We start from the raw sequence: 17,463 nt of genomic DNA, 5'->3' as shown, positions 1-17,463 counted from the left end.
CTTTGGAATTGGAATGAAAACTGACCTTTTCCAGTTGACTAACCAATAAAATGAGAAGCAAAAACTTCATGAACATCAAAAGGCAATGATAAAAAAATGTATCATATGGAATCTTCTAAAGGAAAAAACTCCTTATTGTCCAAATAGTAACTCTAAACTCTATAAATGCTGAAGTCTATAAATCTATCTTGTTTCTCCTTATACCCAGTACCTAGTATACCACACATTGCAACATTCAAATATTTGTTGAATAAATGGACAACTTGTAACCAATAATAAAAATAAAATTTTAATTTCAATGTCTTTCAATAGGGAAAAAAATTTTTATTAAACATCTTAGATTCTACTTAAACTAGGTACTATCACTGCCAAGACATCATTAATATTAAAAAGCTTTGTTATTTTAGACACGATATATAAAAATTTCTAAACAGGGGCCCTTCTTTAAGACACATAATTGTGGGCATGTAAATGAGTTAAGGCCTAGGAACAGCATTACTCTAGGGAAACTTGACCTTCTATGTGTGGGAAGCAAGAAGGAAATAAATGAAAAACACAAAAAAGATATTCAGAGGATTAAAGGCAGCTATGTTCCAAGTATTATATCAATATATAAACCAAAGGAAAGGATATAATGGACACGTATTATAATATAGAGAATGGACAGAGGATATAAGAATTAGCAAAGAACTTGCCTAGTTAACTTAATTATTAGAAGCTTGCTTAAGAATCATCCTGTTAATACCTGGGTAAACAGTACATTACCAGATACAAAAAGAATAAACTGTCGCACCCAAAGGATATATATTCTCTACTTATATTTACTACTTTACATTTACTTATATTTTGCTCTACTCTATGTAACAGAGCTCAACAATACAGCAATTAATAAATAAATTCACATAAAATATAAAAATACAAACACAGGTGGAAAAGCCCTATGAGTAATACCTGAGAGCAAAAGCAATGATGGAGCTGGGCTCCTTCTCACAGACTGCAATGGGCACTCGTTCATGTTCATACATTAAGTAGTGTTTATCTGGATCACTGTTCAAAAACATGTAAATCAGAACAAAATTAGCAGAAAATCACATATACAACCCATTAGCACAATTACAAGTAAATCTCAGGACAATTTTAAGTTAACTAAATAATGCATAATTACATGAACATAATTAAGCCAAAATGTATGCAGAACTGGAACAAACAGCCAAGGAAAACAGATCAACAGAAAGTTTTTAAAGGCAACTGAAAATTATCAGAACTGTTTTTCAAATCAGAGGGTCCTGGAATCATCAAACAAAGTTTTCCACGTTGGCAAGACGTTGGGCCATATTTATCTCAAAAGGTATTTACAATGAATAGCAGAAGTTTAAGAGATTTTGTTCTACTATAAGTTTGAAAGAAAAGTCTTTTGGAAACTGTGGAAATGTACCACTAGTCCAGCAGTAAATGACATAAACTATTCAAGTCTGAAGCAGAGAAAACAGAGGCCTTTTACACATTTATACCACAGAACACATAGCTCAAGACATGAGCTCCTGAAAGCAGGAATTTCCCTTACTGATCTTTCTCTACGTCCTGAGGCACTAAAGCTGCCACTCTGTAAGTTTAAACATTAACTGAATAAATAAATACAGAAGTCAACTGAGAACAAAATCCATATTAACATACATCTGTTTCACAGGAGCAAGCATCATCAGCTGATAGCCAGACATGTCAACCAGTGGAAGAAAAACCCTCACAGCCAGCCTATGTTCTTCCCCCACTATGAGAGAACCTTGTACACACAAGATCACACAAAACCTTGCAAGGGCCATTGCAATTCATCACCACTGTTAGAAACACACCATGTCCCAGTAAAGTACTGGGTCAGTAATACCCTCATAAACAATCAGCAATATGTTTTTATGATCATGAGATCAATTGTTGTTGTTATTCAATCGCTAAGTCATGTTTGACTTTTTGCGACCCCATGAACTGCAGCATTCCAGGCTCCCCTGTCCTTTACTATCTCCCGGAGTTTGCTCAAACTCAAGTCCATTGAGTCAGTGATGCTATCCAACTATGTCATCCTTTGTCATCCCCTTCCCCTCCTGCCCTCAATGGAGCAGTATATCTTTTAAAATGTATATATAGATATAAGCAATTCTTTATTAATCTATTTATCTACTGTTAATATATAAAGACTACATGTTCCACAAAGTACATTATACAAAAAGACATCTCTTTTATGGTAATGGAGGATAATTTTGGATTGAGAAATACGTATATAAAGTTAATGGAGAGTATATCCATAGAGAAATCTTTAAAATGAAGTGAAAATAAAACCACCCAACAGCCACTGGCTTATATAATACTTACAAAGGAAATGGAATAGGGTTATAGCTATTTCCTGGAAGCAAATTTGCAAAGATGGCTTTCATGGTTGATTTTTCCTTCACCTGGCTGTCTGTAGATCCCAGCAAATGTCCATCAAATACATCTAGAATGAAAAATATTCTACTTATACATTAATATTCAGGAAGAGTAAAAGTATAAAGTGTCAACTATATTTCTTTTCCTTTTTGGAACACAGACATGGGCACACCGTAATTACCAATTATGGTGTAAAATTTTTGATCTAGGAATAATGACTATCTAACAGGAAGCAACCATGAAGCGTACACAGCTCTGGCCCCCAAGGGGCTTATTTTTTTTACATTTCAACATGTTTGAAGTTGAGATCATCCTGCAATCAACAGCCTCTTACACTCAAGGGGCCAGGCAGCAGTCGTGGTGAAATTACTGGCCAAGCATGCATGAACTCAGTCCCAGCTGTTCCTGTTGCCACTTCAACTCAGTTATGAGCACTGTGGCTATTATATTTGAGCCTAATTGCAATTTAAAAGTTATGTTTCAAGTTTACACTATAATTAAGTAGTTGGTGCTTAAACAGAAAGCAAGGCAAGAGAGGGAAAAGGCATACATCTATTATTGGCAAAACAAATGTTTGTCATTGGAGAAATGGTTGAAATTTTCTTTCTTTCTGATAAGGGAACAATCGTGTGCTTTATGAGACTTAAGAAAATATTAATAATATCCCCAGAAAGTAGATAAAGCTGAATAGCATTTTGTTACTGAGACAGTCACATGTCAAGCAGTGCAACTGAAGAAGGGATATGGTAAAAAGCTACATCTAAAAGAGCACTTTCAACGGTACAAATTTTAAATCCCAAGGGATAAGAAAGCATTGTGCCCCAGCACTCAAGAGTGTTCGTCTTTACTGGATGAAGTACAGAAATAGTGACTTGACCTGTACCTTCAGAACTGCTGGCAGTATCGAGTTCTGGGGGCCCTCCCATGGCCTGCTCAGGCACGCCTTCAGGAGAAGTAGGCAGCTGGAGATGGGGGGAACTGGTGGAGCTCTGACTGGAGAGGGTGGCTAAGAAGCGGTCCTCTAAAGAAAAACACCATGCAAATGAGTCACTTTAAAACATTATGTCCATTTCTACCTAATAACAATATTTTCAATAGGCCAAAACCTTTTTCTACTTCATAAACCAAAGAATTTTAGCTTCTTAAATAAAGTTACATAGGTCATTTCACAAATGAATTTCAGAAATTTTAGAAATGGACACAAAAATCCAGACAGGTTATATGACGACCACAATCAGATCTTAGTGACAGCAGGATGATTAGTGACAGCAGGATGACTGGCAACCAAGTCTAGTACCACCCCAATATTCTTTGCACCAGACCATAATGCCTGGGCTTCCCTAGTAGCTCAGCTGGTAAAGAATCTGCCTACAATGCAGGAGACCCCAGTTTGATTCCTGGGTTGGGAAGATTCGCTGGAGAAGAGATAGGCTACACACTCTAGTATTCTTGGGCTTCCTTGATGGCTCAGCTGGTAAAGAATCTGCCTGCAATGCAGGCGACCTGGGTTCAATCCCTGGGTTGGGAAGATCCCCTGGAGAAGGAAATGGCTACATACTCCAGTCTTCTGGCCTGGAGAATTCCATGAAGTTTTTATTTCAGCCCATGGGGTCACAAAGAGTCAGACACGACTGAGTGACTTTCACTTCACAATGCCTACTTAAATATTTTGCTCATTCAATTTAATAAGGAATGAAATTATGACACTACTGAGGGGAAAAAAATCACGTTTATTCTCAAGGGGGAAATTCACTTAATTATAATAGAAAAATGCCAAGAATTCCAAGTTGAGTTTCTATTCTACCAAGATAGTCTAAATAAATTTTCCTTCCAATTCCCTAGAGTGGCACCAAGTTATTCAATGAAATATTGATAAAAAACAGGCTTAAGTCAAGAAAAGATTTTAGCAATACAATAATATCAACTAAGCTTTGTCTGATTTTTTTTCCTACGAAACCAGGGACTTAACTGTAACACAATTAAGAGAGAAATTCAGTTTCATCTTTCTGTTCTTCCCCTAAAAAGCAGCCTTCTCTATTGATCATCTGGCTTTCCTGGTAGCTCAGCTGGTAAAGAATCTGCCTGCAATGCAGGACACCCCAGTTCAATTCCTGGGTTGGGAAGATCCACTGGAGAATGGATAGGCTACCCACTCCAGTATTCTTGGGCTTTCCTAGTGGCTTAGCTGGTAAAGAATCCGCCTGCAATGAGGGAGACCTGGGTTTGATTCCTGGGTTGAGCAAGCCCTGGAGAATGGAAAGGCTACCCACTCCAATATTCTGGCCTGGAGAATTCCATGGACTGTCTAGTCCATGGGGCTGCAAAGAGTCAGACACGACTGAGCAACTTTCACTCACTTCACTATTGATCTCTATTTCTCTATCCTAACTTAGGCAATGCATTTTATAATAATCTTAAACTGAGACTGCTTACAAACGTTTTACAGCAAGGAAAAAAATGTCTCTGACCGACTGCATCAGAAAAAATTCTCAAAATTTAGTGTTTAAACAACTTCTAGACTAAGAAACGTCTTTAAATTCAATGGCAGGTGATCACCAGACTCAAGGACCAACCTTTTTCTCCATTTGGAAGTCCTGGAGAAGCATTCCGTGGAGATGCATCCACTGCACTTATCTGTAGAGAAGGAAATATTATGTTCTTAAGGAAATGTTAAAATCACACTAAAAAAAATTTTAACAAAGTAAATCTTATGCTTTCGACCTCTTAAGAATTATTGATATTGATTCATTTAAAAATAATAATAAACCCATTACATATTACTATAAACAATACATTTTAATTAAAAACAGATTTTTTTTTAATTGGTAAAAGAGTGACATTGTTTTATGCTTTTACAAATATTTCAATGTCTAGAAGACATTAAAGTCTTCTTTTAATAGAAGACAGTTAAATTCCTCTCTACTTCTGCATTTAATCTGTTGAGCTATATTATTATGACTGAACTTATAAAGATAATCTAGCCTCACACAGTTATGCAGTGGAAAAAGGGAAATCTCTCAGAGCCCTTGAAAGGGTCTAGGACCTCCAAGGTCCTTGAACTACATTTTGAGAATTCTGTTCTACACAGTAGCTCACAGACCCATTAAAATATCCAGGAACTACTTATGATTATCCATTAAGCCCAGCAACCTTTTATTATCCATTGGATTTTCTCAAGTCCCATAATCCATTGATAAAATATATATTTAAATGACTGTCAGCCCTGTGTATAATGTCATTAAAAGTCATTTCTTACACTGCTACTTACAATGTCCTTTGATTTGCTCACTCTAGCAGCGACCGCCCTGGTCATCCTATATAAAATAACTCATCATCACCAACTCCCTTGGCATTACTCTCCATTTCTCGTTAATTTTTTCCTCACAGCTTTGTTTCCACTTGTTTTTTAAATGTTTATTGGTTCATCTGTTTATTGTCAGTCTCATAAACAAACGTTCCATGGGAACAGTAACTACGGCCTTCATCCACAAATGTGAACTTTCGTGTTCACGTTTGTGAACGCTGAGAGCCCTGCACTCAGAACAGTGTCTAAAAGCACTCAATAAGTCTTTATCAAATGAATGAATATAAACACAAAGGCAGTGCTACAGATTTTCAAATCAACTTTCAATCTTTCAAAAAGAAAATCATCTATTAACTGATTTTATATTTTCAATTCCATGTCTTACAGCACTAGCTTTGCAGTTTCATCAGTAGGCAAACAGAAAGGCCTCTAGCAGTGTGTGAGAGCCATTAACAGTCCCAGACTACTTGAAAATACTAATAAATCATCTTCATAATTCTTACTCCCACTCAAACTTTAAGGAAAAGTGATTCCTACACAGTTATTTATGAGACAAAAAGGAGAATTCAGTGACACAGTGTTCCTAAATAATACAAAGATCTAAGGCACTTGGACCCATCATTCCATGAAAATACTCTGCTATAAGTACTATACACTTGTACAAAAAGAAACATTCTCTCAAAAGCCCTCATGGTATCAGAATATTAAGTCCTTAAAATACACTGACATTAATTCATCTGTTCATGGTTAGCACAGTGGCAGAATTTGGTGATGATACCAAAGAACTGCGCACCCTGAGACACACACACATAGCACACACACCTTCAATCAAACATGAATCCAGATACTGTGGTGAAGGGATTCTACCATGTATGTAAGATCACAAATCAGTTAGCCTTAAACTAGGGAAATTAAGCAGGTGGGCCTGACCTAATCACGCATCCTTTAAATCTGTGTCCAGAGGTTAGACACAGAAGAACTCAAGAGATATAAAGCATGAGAAGGATTCAGTCCACTGCTGTAGGCTCTGAAGATGAAATGGACCACCTGCAAGGAATCAGGAAGCCTCGAGGAGTTGAGACTTGCCTCCAGTCAAATGTCAGCAACGAAAGGGGGACCTCAGTCCTATAACCACTAGAATTGAACTCTGCCAACAACCTAGATGAGCCTGGGAAAAGAGCCTCAAATAATCACCCCATCCAAACCTTCATCTCAGCTGTGAGATCAAGCAAAGAACCCAGCCATATACTCTGCCAGAGTCCTGACACACTGTGAGATAACAGATTTATGTTTTAGGTCACTAAGTTTGGGGTAAGGTGTTATACAGCAAGAGAAAACGAATACAGTTAGGAAAGGTTAATTAAATCAACATATAGAACTAACCTGGTGTGGCCTCTTAAGAAAAACTTCCCACTTAAGCACAAAGAACACCCAAAACTCATAGTAAAATAGGACTCTGTTATGCAGTCCATTGGGTCGCTAAGAGTCGGACACGACTGAGGGACTTCCCTTTCACTTTTCACTTTCGTGCATTGGAGAAGGAAATGGCAACCCACTCCAGTGTTCTTGCCTGGAGAATCCCAGGGACGGGGGGAGCCTGGTGGGCTGCCGTCTATGGGGTCGCACAGAGTCGGACATGACTGAAGCGACTTAGCAGCAGCAGCAGCATACACCCAGTACATCCACACCTTCTCCTTTACAGCACCTATTGCCTCTGTGATGCTATCCTCAATGATGCCAGTAGACAGCAGCTTTTGATAAGTATTTCATATAAATGAATTATAATGTATTTTATTTCAGGTAAAGATAAAAAAAATTAATCCAGGTCATACCAAGAAACCTGACTGCTTCAAAATTAAAAACGCTAACATTATCAATAAAGTATGTATTAAACTACCACTTCTAAGTGGTATAAGAGAAATTAATTCTATTTATCACAATGAAGGCCCCAAGACAAACAACATTACCTTGCTTTCTTCACCTTGTCTCAGTCTTCCAGGACTTGGAGGAACTGAAGGCCGCTTCCTACCCTTTTCTTGTTGGAAAAGGTCTTGCAGCCTACAATTAAAGAAAAAAATGAAAAGTGAAAAGAAGAACATGGTTTTCTTTCCAATATCCTGAATAATGCATACACATATTCTCCTTGTAGCTTTGAAACCACAAAAATTAATTTTCCTATTTCAAATGCAATAGATTTTACAGCTGTAATAACTAACAGTAAGTTTTATTTCTAATCAACTGATCAGTTGTTATTGATATGATTATGGTTAGAAAAGAACAGCAAGTTATAATGAGACACCAACAGACCAAGGCCCAAAGCCCAGCTCTGAAAATCAACAGCTATATAACTTGGGCAAATCCCTTAGTCTCGTAGAGCCACAGTTTCCTCTGTAAAATGAAAGCAGTATATACACATGTGGGACTCAAAATCAAATAAAAGAGTGCATGTCCATCTGGTGCCTTACTTAGTGCCTAGCATCATCCAAGTGCTCAATAAATAAATGCCATACTAATCCAAGTGAACTTTTCAATATGCATTAAAAGGAAACATTTCCCCAAATAAATATTTAAATACAGGTATAACATACACAAAACAATCAGTTGAAACTCATGGCCTAACACCCAATAATTATTCCATGGTTTACTATTACAGATAAATTAGATTCAGTCAGCACACATACTAGAGAAGGCAATGGCACCCCACTCCAGTACCCTTGCCTGGAAAATCCCATGGACGGAGAAGCCTGGTGGGCTGCAGTCCATGGGGTCGCTAGAGTTGGACATGACTGAGTGACTTCCCTTTCACTTTTCACTTTCGTGCATTGGAGAAGGAAATGGCAACCCACTCCAGTGTTCTTGCCTGGAGAATCCCAGGGACGTGGGAGCCTGGTGGCTACTGTCTATGGGGTCGCACAGAGTCGGACACGACTGAAGTGACTTAGCAGTAGCAGTAGCAGCACACATACTATATTAGAAACAGCAACAAAGGCTATTTTCATCTTTTTTTTTTTGTATCTTTGCAAACTGCACTTTAAAGGATGAAAGAAGTGGAGGGTGGTAGGAGTGATAAAAATAAAACCTCCTAAACTTGAGAGTAAAAGGCAACATCCACAACTAACAAGGATATTTAAATCAAAAACATCATGGCAGAACACATTTTGCAATAATATGAAAGAAACATCTGACTGCAGAGTCACACCTGTTATTCCAAGCTTGCAGCACCTCACAGAGGTTTTGTTTCTTGGCGATGAGGGACTCGAAGACTGACTGCAGTTGCTGGGGGGTCTCCATGGAGGAAGACAGGAGCCGCGCCTGCATCTTCTCAGTCCAGCTCTTGAACTCGCTTTCTTCCATCTAGGGGAACAAAAACCACTCCAGCAATCTGAGACGCACCCAAAAGGAACTTCTAACAAGTTCACAACTAACTTCTGGGTTTCTGTCAGAAAAATGAATTACCTCTTTTTGTGCAAAGATATCTTCCATTTTTTCCTCTCTTGATTTGCTAAATGTATCAGTTTTCAAAGATGCGAGTCTTTCATCCACAGCAAGATATACCTGTGAAACTCTTAACAAACATTAAACACTTTAGAAAAGTTAGAATAAAACTGTCTAATCTCACACAAGTAGAAAAAAGACGGGCAAAACCACTACAATATTGTAAAGTAATTAGCCTCCAATTAAAATAAATTTTTTAAAAAAGTAGAAAAAAGATATACACAGAACTTTACTAATATCTTATCTAATTAAGAATCACATATAATTTTGAAGAACAAAAAAGACCTGAAAGGATGTACATCAAAATTTAACAGTTGTTATGCTTGGGAGGGTCTGATTTCTTTTTTAATACTTTGGTGTATTGTCTACATTTTCCCCTTTTTACATCAGACATATACAAAATACAATTAGGAAAATAGGTTATTTGTGTTTTCAAAGAAAGCTGAATGAACAAACAAGATATTTAAAGTAGTTCAGATTTCAGGCAGTACTAAACAAAAACAGATGATCAAAGAAAATGAAACTTACTTTTGAAAGAAGTCCTTTAGATCCTGAAGAAGGGACACTTTTAATGGGACTTGACGTTTAATGAATATTTTGGGAAGTGGAACACACACTTCAAGAAGCCGAATGGGAGAATAACTGAGAGGAGAAAATACAATAGTAGAAAAGTGAAAAATATTTTAATATTTTGAGTAGAAGTGTATCATGACAGCCAACTAAGTCTTATGGGCATAAGAGATCTTAAAGTTTCTATAAAATGGCATTTTCAAACCAAAAATACTGAAGACCACTTTCAATCATTACCAATATCCTTCCCAGTTTTAAAAAGATTTTGTTCTGTGTTGTTTTTCCCCTGCATTGTGCTATCATCATTTATCGCCTGAGGCCACCCTCGTGTGCTTTAAAAACAAATGACTGGGATAGAAACCTCCATGAAGAGAGAGGAACTCCTTCCCACAATTAGCTTGGACACAGGTATTCACTACCTTCTCAGCTCCCAAGGATTCTTCATGAGTTTCCTTTCCACTTGAAGTTCATGTTGTCTAGTAAACACTATATCCAACCTAGGCCCTAGGTTCATGGTTAATAGCTCTTGCTTGAAAAAGGAAATAGGTTCAATTACAAATATTTTCTGAGGACTTATTATGTGTCAGATGCTGTTTTAGGTGCTGAGCAAGGGCCAAAATTCCTGCTCTCATGATTCAGGAACAACAAGACTTGGGCAATAAATAAAAATAAATACTTAAAACATACCTTATGCCAGAGAGTAGGTGCTACAGGGCAAAATAAAGGGCGAAAAAGAAGCAAGGAGTGCTAGGGGTGAGAGGGAGTCAGGGCAGGTGAAATCTGAACAAAGATCTGAAAAAATAAGGAAAAATAAGCAAATGTCTAGAAGCAGGCAGCACAGAGATGGAAGAGCAATGAGAGGCTCCCAGGAAGGAGGTTACCTGGCATAACTGAGGCCCAGCCCGGAGGCCAGCGAGGCTGAAACACGGCGAGCAAGGGGAGAGGAGGAGGGGTAAGATGCCTGAGTATGAGGGGCTTATAGACCCATAAATGAACTCTGGCTTTCACTCAGGGTGAAACAGACACTGCTGGAGGCTCCAGAGCACAAGGGTGGCCTAAGCTGATTTTCATACAATAGGACCACTCTGACTGCTGTGCTGCAGGGCGAAGCTAAAGGGAAGCTGGTTGAGGCTATTGAAATAACCTAGGGAAGGACGACAGAGATTCAGCTCAGAAGGGGAGTGCTGAAGGTGGTGAGATATGTTCAGATTCTGGATATATATGGCTATGCTGGGTCTTTGCTGCTGTGCGTGGGCTTCTCACTGCAGTAGCTTCCTTGTTGCAGAGCACAGGCTCTAGGGGGCAGGCCCAGCAGTTGTGGCCCACGGGCTTAGGTGCTCCACAGCATGAGATCTTCCTGGACCAGAGATCAAACTCATGTCCCCTGTGTTGGCAGGCAGATTCTTAACCCCTGGACCACCAGGGAAGTCCCTAGATTCTGGATATATTCTGAAGGCTTTCTCAATCATTTAAAACCATTCTTTGAACTAGTGATATCAGCTCTATCCAGTTCTATCCAATTATCCTTATGCTAAGTAGTCTTAGCAAAAATTCTGACAGGCTCTCAGATGTAAAAGCAATGGTTAAGAGTCACACCTACCATAGCAAATCTACCAGTTTATATCATGACTCCATCACTTGCTAGCTCTATTTGTAGCTATAAGGTCTCTAAGTGAGGGTAATAGTAACACATTTCTTAAAGGATTAAATAAATAATAGCACTGAAAGCTCTTCACAGAGTATGGCCCTACATTTGCAAGGCTGATGGGTGGGGAACAACATACACCAAAAGTGAGTTCAATCTAGTAACAGTGGAAATGCTACAAAGCCTTCCAGGGAGTATGTGTCTGTGACAAGGATGCTCAGACTTCTTACCTGAAAGATGCCACCATCTGGTTATAGGAGAAATACTGGTGATAATCATGGTGGATGGAGTGACCACATGGCTCAGCATTGGCTCTGCGGGTATACTGGTGCCCATAAAACCTAAGTTCCAGGTATTTTGCAAATGACATGGACCAAGACTCATTGGAAAGAGCGACAACTGGTGTTACCTGAAATTCAGCATAAATTGTTTGTTATCTAATCACATACTGAGAATCTCTTTAAAAAAAAAAATGTATTTTCTTCTTTAGTACAAACCTAGAATATTCTGACTGCAGAAAACTAGAAAAACAAAAAAATATTTAGAGGTGGGTGGGGTGAGGGATGGCTACGGAAACTGTGTCATCAGTAACCCTACCACCACCATCAATATGCTAGTATGTTTGCTTTCTTTCCAGACATGAAAGCATATATCCTTAGCCAGGATGTTTATAAATAAAAACTCTTTCTTATAGCTTCATAACCTTGATTATTAGTAATATATCATATTTTCCCACATTGAATATTCTTATGCAGCTTGATTTTTAACAGCTGCAGAATATCCTATTATACGGACATGTTTGCTGCTGCTGCTGCTAAGTCGCTTCAGTCATGTCCGACTCTGTGCGACCCCATAGACGGAAGCCCACCAGGCTCCCCCGTCCCTGGGATTCTCCAGGCAAGAACACTGGAGTGGGTTGCCATTTCCTTCTCCAATGCATGAAAGTGAAAAGTGAAAGTGAAGTCGCTCAGTCGTGTCCAACTCTTATTGACCCCATGGACTGCAGCCTACCAGGCTTCTCCGTCCATGGGATTTTCCAGGCAAAAGTACTGGAGTGGGGTGCCATTGCCTTCTCCGACGGACATGTTTAACCAATCCCTATTGGTGGGCATTTAAAACATTTCAAGCTTTTCATTATTTTGATGAACTTTTCAATGTGGGTATATAAAACACACTTTTAAGTATCCATAACGATTTCCTTGCAATAAATTAATAAAAGTGGAAATTGGTAGGTCAAAGAAGGGCATGAACATTTATCTGGTCTTTGATACTTTCTGCTATACTGTATAAACCAGTACACCTATTTGGAGACACAACTGCCACCAGTATCTGAGAGTATCCATTTCCCTACTTTCTTACTGATCTCAGGAATTATATATCTTGGAAATGTGACTTATTTAAAAAATAAATAAAAACATACTTCACTTATTTATTCATCTTTTATTATTACTAATGAGTAACATGTATTTGCACATGTCTACTGGCCATTTGTATTAAATTGCTTTCTCATGCCCTTTGCCTATTATTTCTATTACGGCTTACAGAAGTTTAATAGTAAGTATATTAATATTGGGTCTTATATGTTGTAACTTTTTTTTGACACATAAAATTTTTCACTTCTGTGCAACAAAAACTGTTTACCTTTTCCTTTCTAGCATAACCCCAAAGGCTGAAGTTTTGTTTTGCAATCATACGTATATACCAAGCATACAAGATATAAAGATCAAATTTAAGTTACTTATTTCACTAGACAATCTACAAAAGTTCACACATTCTACAACAAAATATTTCCAGCTGACTAACAATGACTAAAGGCCTAGAAGAACAAGCATATAAAGACCAATTATTGCAAGACATGATTTCACAGATGTATGTTTCTACTGAAGACTAACTATCTTTGACTTTGCCCTCCTCAACCACTAATACTGAAATAGGCTGCACTATTATTTTGTCTAATTCCTGTATGTGATTCCAAACACACTCCAAAATAAGCCAATTAATATAACAATGAAGTTAAATTCGGCACATACACATTACAAACAATTTGAATAAAAAGTGTGTATTAAAAACAAAATACTAGCACCAAGTATTTCCTCCAGAGATAGAAAAGCACAGAGAGGAAATAAAATATATAGTTTTGTCCCCAAGAATAAATATGAGAAACAGCAGAGATCAATTAAACATGGCCTCATCTGCATCTCTTAAGACAGAAATGTTGACCTAGACTAACTTACACAAGCATTCTAGCATACTGTAATTATTGTGTTATAAGACTGTTTCCTCCCTGAGATGACAGGAGCCAACACCTTGTTCTTTCTTCATTCCTAAGGCCTAGCACAGTACCTGGTACCTACGCGGAGCTAAATAAGTGTTTACTGATGAATAAACAAACATCATCAAGAACGGTCAAGATAAAGTCTCCATATATTTTACTGGACATGGTACCTATATTTTATATAATAACTGATAAATCCTAAAATGGAACCTTCAGGAAATAAACATTAAAGGGAACATACAGCAGGTAAAATAAATAAGAGCCCAAAGACAAATATCAAATCCAAAATAACAGAGGCCACCCTCCCCAACAAAGAAAGAACTACAGAAAGAAATGATACTACACAAAATAGTACAGCAACAGGGTACACTTACCTGTTTGCAGATTCTGCACCAGGAGTAGGTGAGAATTGTATGCTGATATCCAGGTACTGGAGAATCCAGCTCCTTCAGGATTATCTGCACACAGCCTTGGCCATGGACAAAGCGTCGAATGTGGTGCACCATGGGGGTATCACAGAACATGCTAGGGCACTGATAGGAAGGCCTTTGACAAAAACAAAGTCCTCACATTAACCATGAAACCGAGGAGCCACGTATAGTGAATGCTGGCTAATCAGGACTGCATACGATAAAGTGCAGCATCCTCTCCAGAGTAAGGATGATGGTGGATGATCTGATCAGGGTACCACTTGTCCTGCTACGAGCCTGCAGAGCTGAACACCCTGCTTTCAACCACATCACAGTGATACATTCCACTTGTTAAGCACCTTCCATTTGCCAAGCATTTCTAAAACATCATCTCATTTTACTTATTAAAACTCTTGATGTTTGTGGAGTTTGTTAAAAACTATAAAGGGGGCTGGTAAAGATTAACCCAGGTGATGCTAGTGCTAAAGAACCTGCCTACCAATGCAGGAGACGCAAGAGATGCGGATTAGACCCCTCGGTTGGGAAGATCCCCTAGAGAAGGAAACAGCAACCCCCTCCAGGATTCTTGCCTGAAAAATTCCATGGACAGAGGAGTCTGGGAGGCTACAGTTCATGGAGTCGCAAGGAGTTGGACACGACTGAGCATGCACACACAAAGATTAAGTCACTTGCTCTTTGTCATGTAAGTGGCAAGCGAAGGCACTAAGATTTAAACTGAGGCCCTTAGTTTCTCTTGTCTTTCATTTGAATCACTGTAAAAACAGACATCCTAAAAAAAAATCTGCAGGACTGCAAGGCAATTAGATGGGCATAGATCTGAAAAATGAACTGGAGAAGACTTCCTGGGTTGAATATAAAACAGATTACTTCTCTGTACAGTAAGCCCTGATATAAGGCAGGAACAGGAAGGTCAAACGACAGTGCTCCAACTTAGGTTGAAATTCTGTGCATCAAAAAAAGCATAAATAGAACATAAGGAGAAAACTGGTTCTTACCGGAAACAGTATCTCTCTAAAAATATTCCTAATGTAAGATCATTTTTTCCATAAAATTCCATTGTTACAATCCTAAAAGAAAAGATCATTTCTTAGAAACATATCATGAGAATTAAAACCCAGCAAAGACATTTTCATCAGACCCCAAATTGATATCTGTTAGATGTACTTATAATACAGTATTATTACCAACAAAACAGGTAATATTCTTTTGTTGTTACAGAACAGGTTTTACTTTATCTGATATAATAGGTTTGGACTACCATATTACAGCATCATATCCATTCCCAGTCCATTAGTATCTTATGAAACTATTTAATCAAGATACATAAACAATAACATTAAATGGGTAAGTCTGATTTGCATTGGGAAGAAGTACAAGTTTCCTTTACAAAGCTTTAAACTCCATCAATATAAAATGGGACTCCTGTCTCTGCTCTCCAGTCTACACCATTACTAAGCACAAAGAGCAGCAGCTCATATTCTTCCAGGAGATCCAGTTCCTAAATTTATATCCAACTTTATACCTAAATAAGAGAGTTCAGCTACACATACCCTTTTGAAACTGACATCTTATTCAAACCTAGACCTAAATTCCCAGAGAAAATTCCCATGGGCTCAACCAAACCCAAGTCAGCCTGTCGAGCAATGTAGAAGACTCCCTGATCTCATTGGTAGAAATGAGTGTTTCTGGTGTCCAAAATTAAAATATGGAAGACATTTTTTTTGTGGCAAGTACTCCAAAAACAAGCAGTTATGTTCTATAGTACTTAAGACCAGAGGTAAACTGTATAACTAGACTTTGTGACTATCATTGGAAATAAATTATAACATTATAAAAATTGTTTATATCAATCTACTTGGAATTAAGTTTTAGAATAAAACTTAAGGCAAAAAACTGACTTTTATGAAAACAATGCCCAAAGAAAACCTGCCTGATTTGTGCATGTTATCAAAGTGCTTAAAACTAGCTTTTATGTAACAACTTTAACTTTTTTATAATTACAAACTGTTCTTGCATCCCTCTTCACTCTTAACATACTTTTATTTACTTCTACCCATGAACAAATCCAAATTTCTTAATTTAATTTACAAGTTAAAAGTTCCATCAATTTACATATGACCAGCAGCTTGCCGTGTACCTACACAGCCTAATGGCTGAATTTTTTTCACAGTTGCTGGAATTCTGTTCTTAAGTGCAACATGCAAGGGAGGGAAGGAGTCCTACCAAGGACTGACACAGGCACTGGGAGCATTGCTGGACTGGGCAGAAGAGCTGCTGAAGAGCACACACAGCCTCTGGTGGTTGACAGGGTTCAGACAGTCCACCTGGAAGGGAAGGAACATCCGGGTGAGCACTCCAACTCCAACGCCTGCCTCCAACATCCAACACACTCCACTAGGTTTGTAAAGCCTCTATCAGCACTACAGGGGTTCCAGTGAAGACTGAAAACTACAGGGAATTAAATATAAGGAAGAAGAGCAGTTAATTTTTAAGTTAAAACAATCCAAAAGGTTTAAAAATGCAAGCATGTCTAAACTTGTTTTCTTACTCTTTATTTTTACAAAACTACATTAAATTATTTTGGGAGTAGTTATTTAAATATGAAACAGTCTGAATTGATAGCTGGATATAATCTCAACCTGAGATACCCAGAAATCTAAATTCTAAATTTGTATTTTATACCTGCTTTTGATCATTACAAAGGTAACATCTGTCTCTGTAAAAATTTAAAGAGCTCAGAGGAAGATGCAAAAGTCCCCAAAGTACATAAAGCCTCTCCTCCTCTGAAGCTGCCCCACCTCCTAAACTGATAAATTTGACTGTGTGGTTAAAAATCATGTATTTGCGCTAGCTCATACATATATAAACATGAAAACACCCACAGAAGTATACATAGGTGATTCTGTTTTTTTATAAAAATGGGATGATGCTACATATATTAAAACACAATCTGCTTTTTAACACAAGAAAATATGTCATGGGCTCTCTCTGGGTCATTCAATGAGATCCAACTCATCCTTTTAACAGCAAACAGAAATAACCGCTTCAGTAAATATCCTTGTACGTACATTACAATAAAATGTAAGCATCCTTACACAAAATGCTTACTTATCTGTGTTTTGTAGATAATGTACAAGGAATGAGTTATAAAAGATAGAAATCATGAATCAAAAATATGTATGTGCTCATGTAAATTTAAAAGACCCCCAAATCACTTTTAATAAGTTTACATAAATGTATAAAACATATATTTATATTAAGTTTATTGTAAGCATTTTTCCATACTTCATTAACCATGGCTCTTATCACATTCCTTTTTTCCAGT

The 17,463-nt window shown here is 37.8% G+C and overlaps 1 protein-coding gene across 13 annotated transcripts in view; it reads right to left on the bottom strand.

Annotated features, from left to right (window-relative positions):
- The window catches only part of PIKFYVE (phosphoinositide kinase, FYVE-type zinc finger containing), an 82,187-nt gene that overhangs the window by 14,536 nt on the left and 50,188 nt on the right, over nucleotides 1-17,463 (bottom strand). For all 13 annotated transcript variants that reach the window (XM_025278133.3, XM_025278131.3, XM_025278129.3 and 10 more), the window contains 12 exons: nucleotides 16,362-16,462; nucleotides 15,134-15,205; nucleotides 14,082-14,253; nucleotides 11,663-11,841; nucleotides 9,746-9,859; nucleotides 9,179-9,287; nucleotides 8,922-9,076; nucleotides 7,690-7,780; nucleotides 4,992-5,052; nucleotides 3,302-3,439; nucleotides 2,365-2,485; nucleotides 952-1,047 (listed from right to left, as the gene is read on the bottom strand). In XM_025278133.3, coding sequence (XP_025133918.1) covers nucleotides 952-1,047; nucleotides 2,365-2,485; nucleotides 3,302-3,439; nucleotides 4,992-5,052; nucleotides 7,690-7,780; nucleotides 8,922-9,076; nucleotides 9,179-9,287; nucleotides 9,746-9,859; nucleotides 11,663-11,841; nucleotides 14,082-14,253; nucleotides 15,134-15,205; nucleotides 16,362-16,462 — 1,409 coding nt within the window. The remainder of the gene's footprint in view (nucleotides 1-951; nucleotides 1,048-2,364; nucleotides 2,486-3,301; nucleotides 3,440-4,991; nucleotides 5,053-7,689; nucleotides 7,781-8,921; nucleotides 9,077-9,178; nucleotides 9,288-9,745; nucleotides 9,860-11,662; nucleotides 11,842-14,081; nucleotides 14,254-15,133; nucleotides 15,206-16,361; nucleotides 16,463-17,463) is intronic.

The sequence above is a fragment of the Bubalus bubalis genome, chromosome 2, assembly GCF_019923935.1.
Source record: "Bubalus bubalis isolate 160015118507 breed Murrah chromosome 2, NDDB_SH_1, whole genome shotgun sequence".
Classification (NCBI taxonomy): Eukaryota; Metazoa; Chordata; class Mammalia; order Artiodactyla; family Bovidae; genus Bubalus; species Bubalus bubalis.
This window is presented reverse-complemented; position numbering and strand designations above follow the sequence as displayed.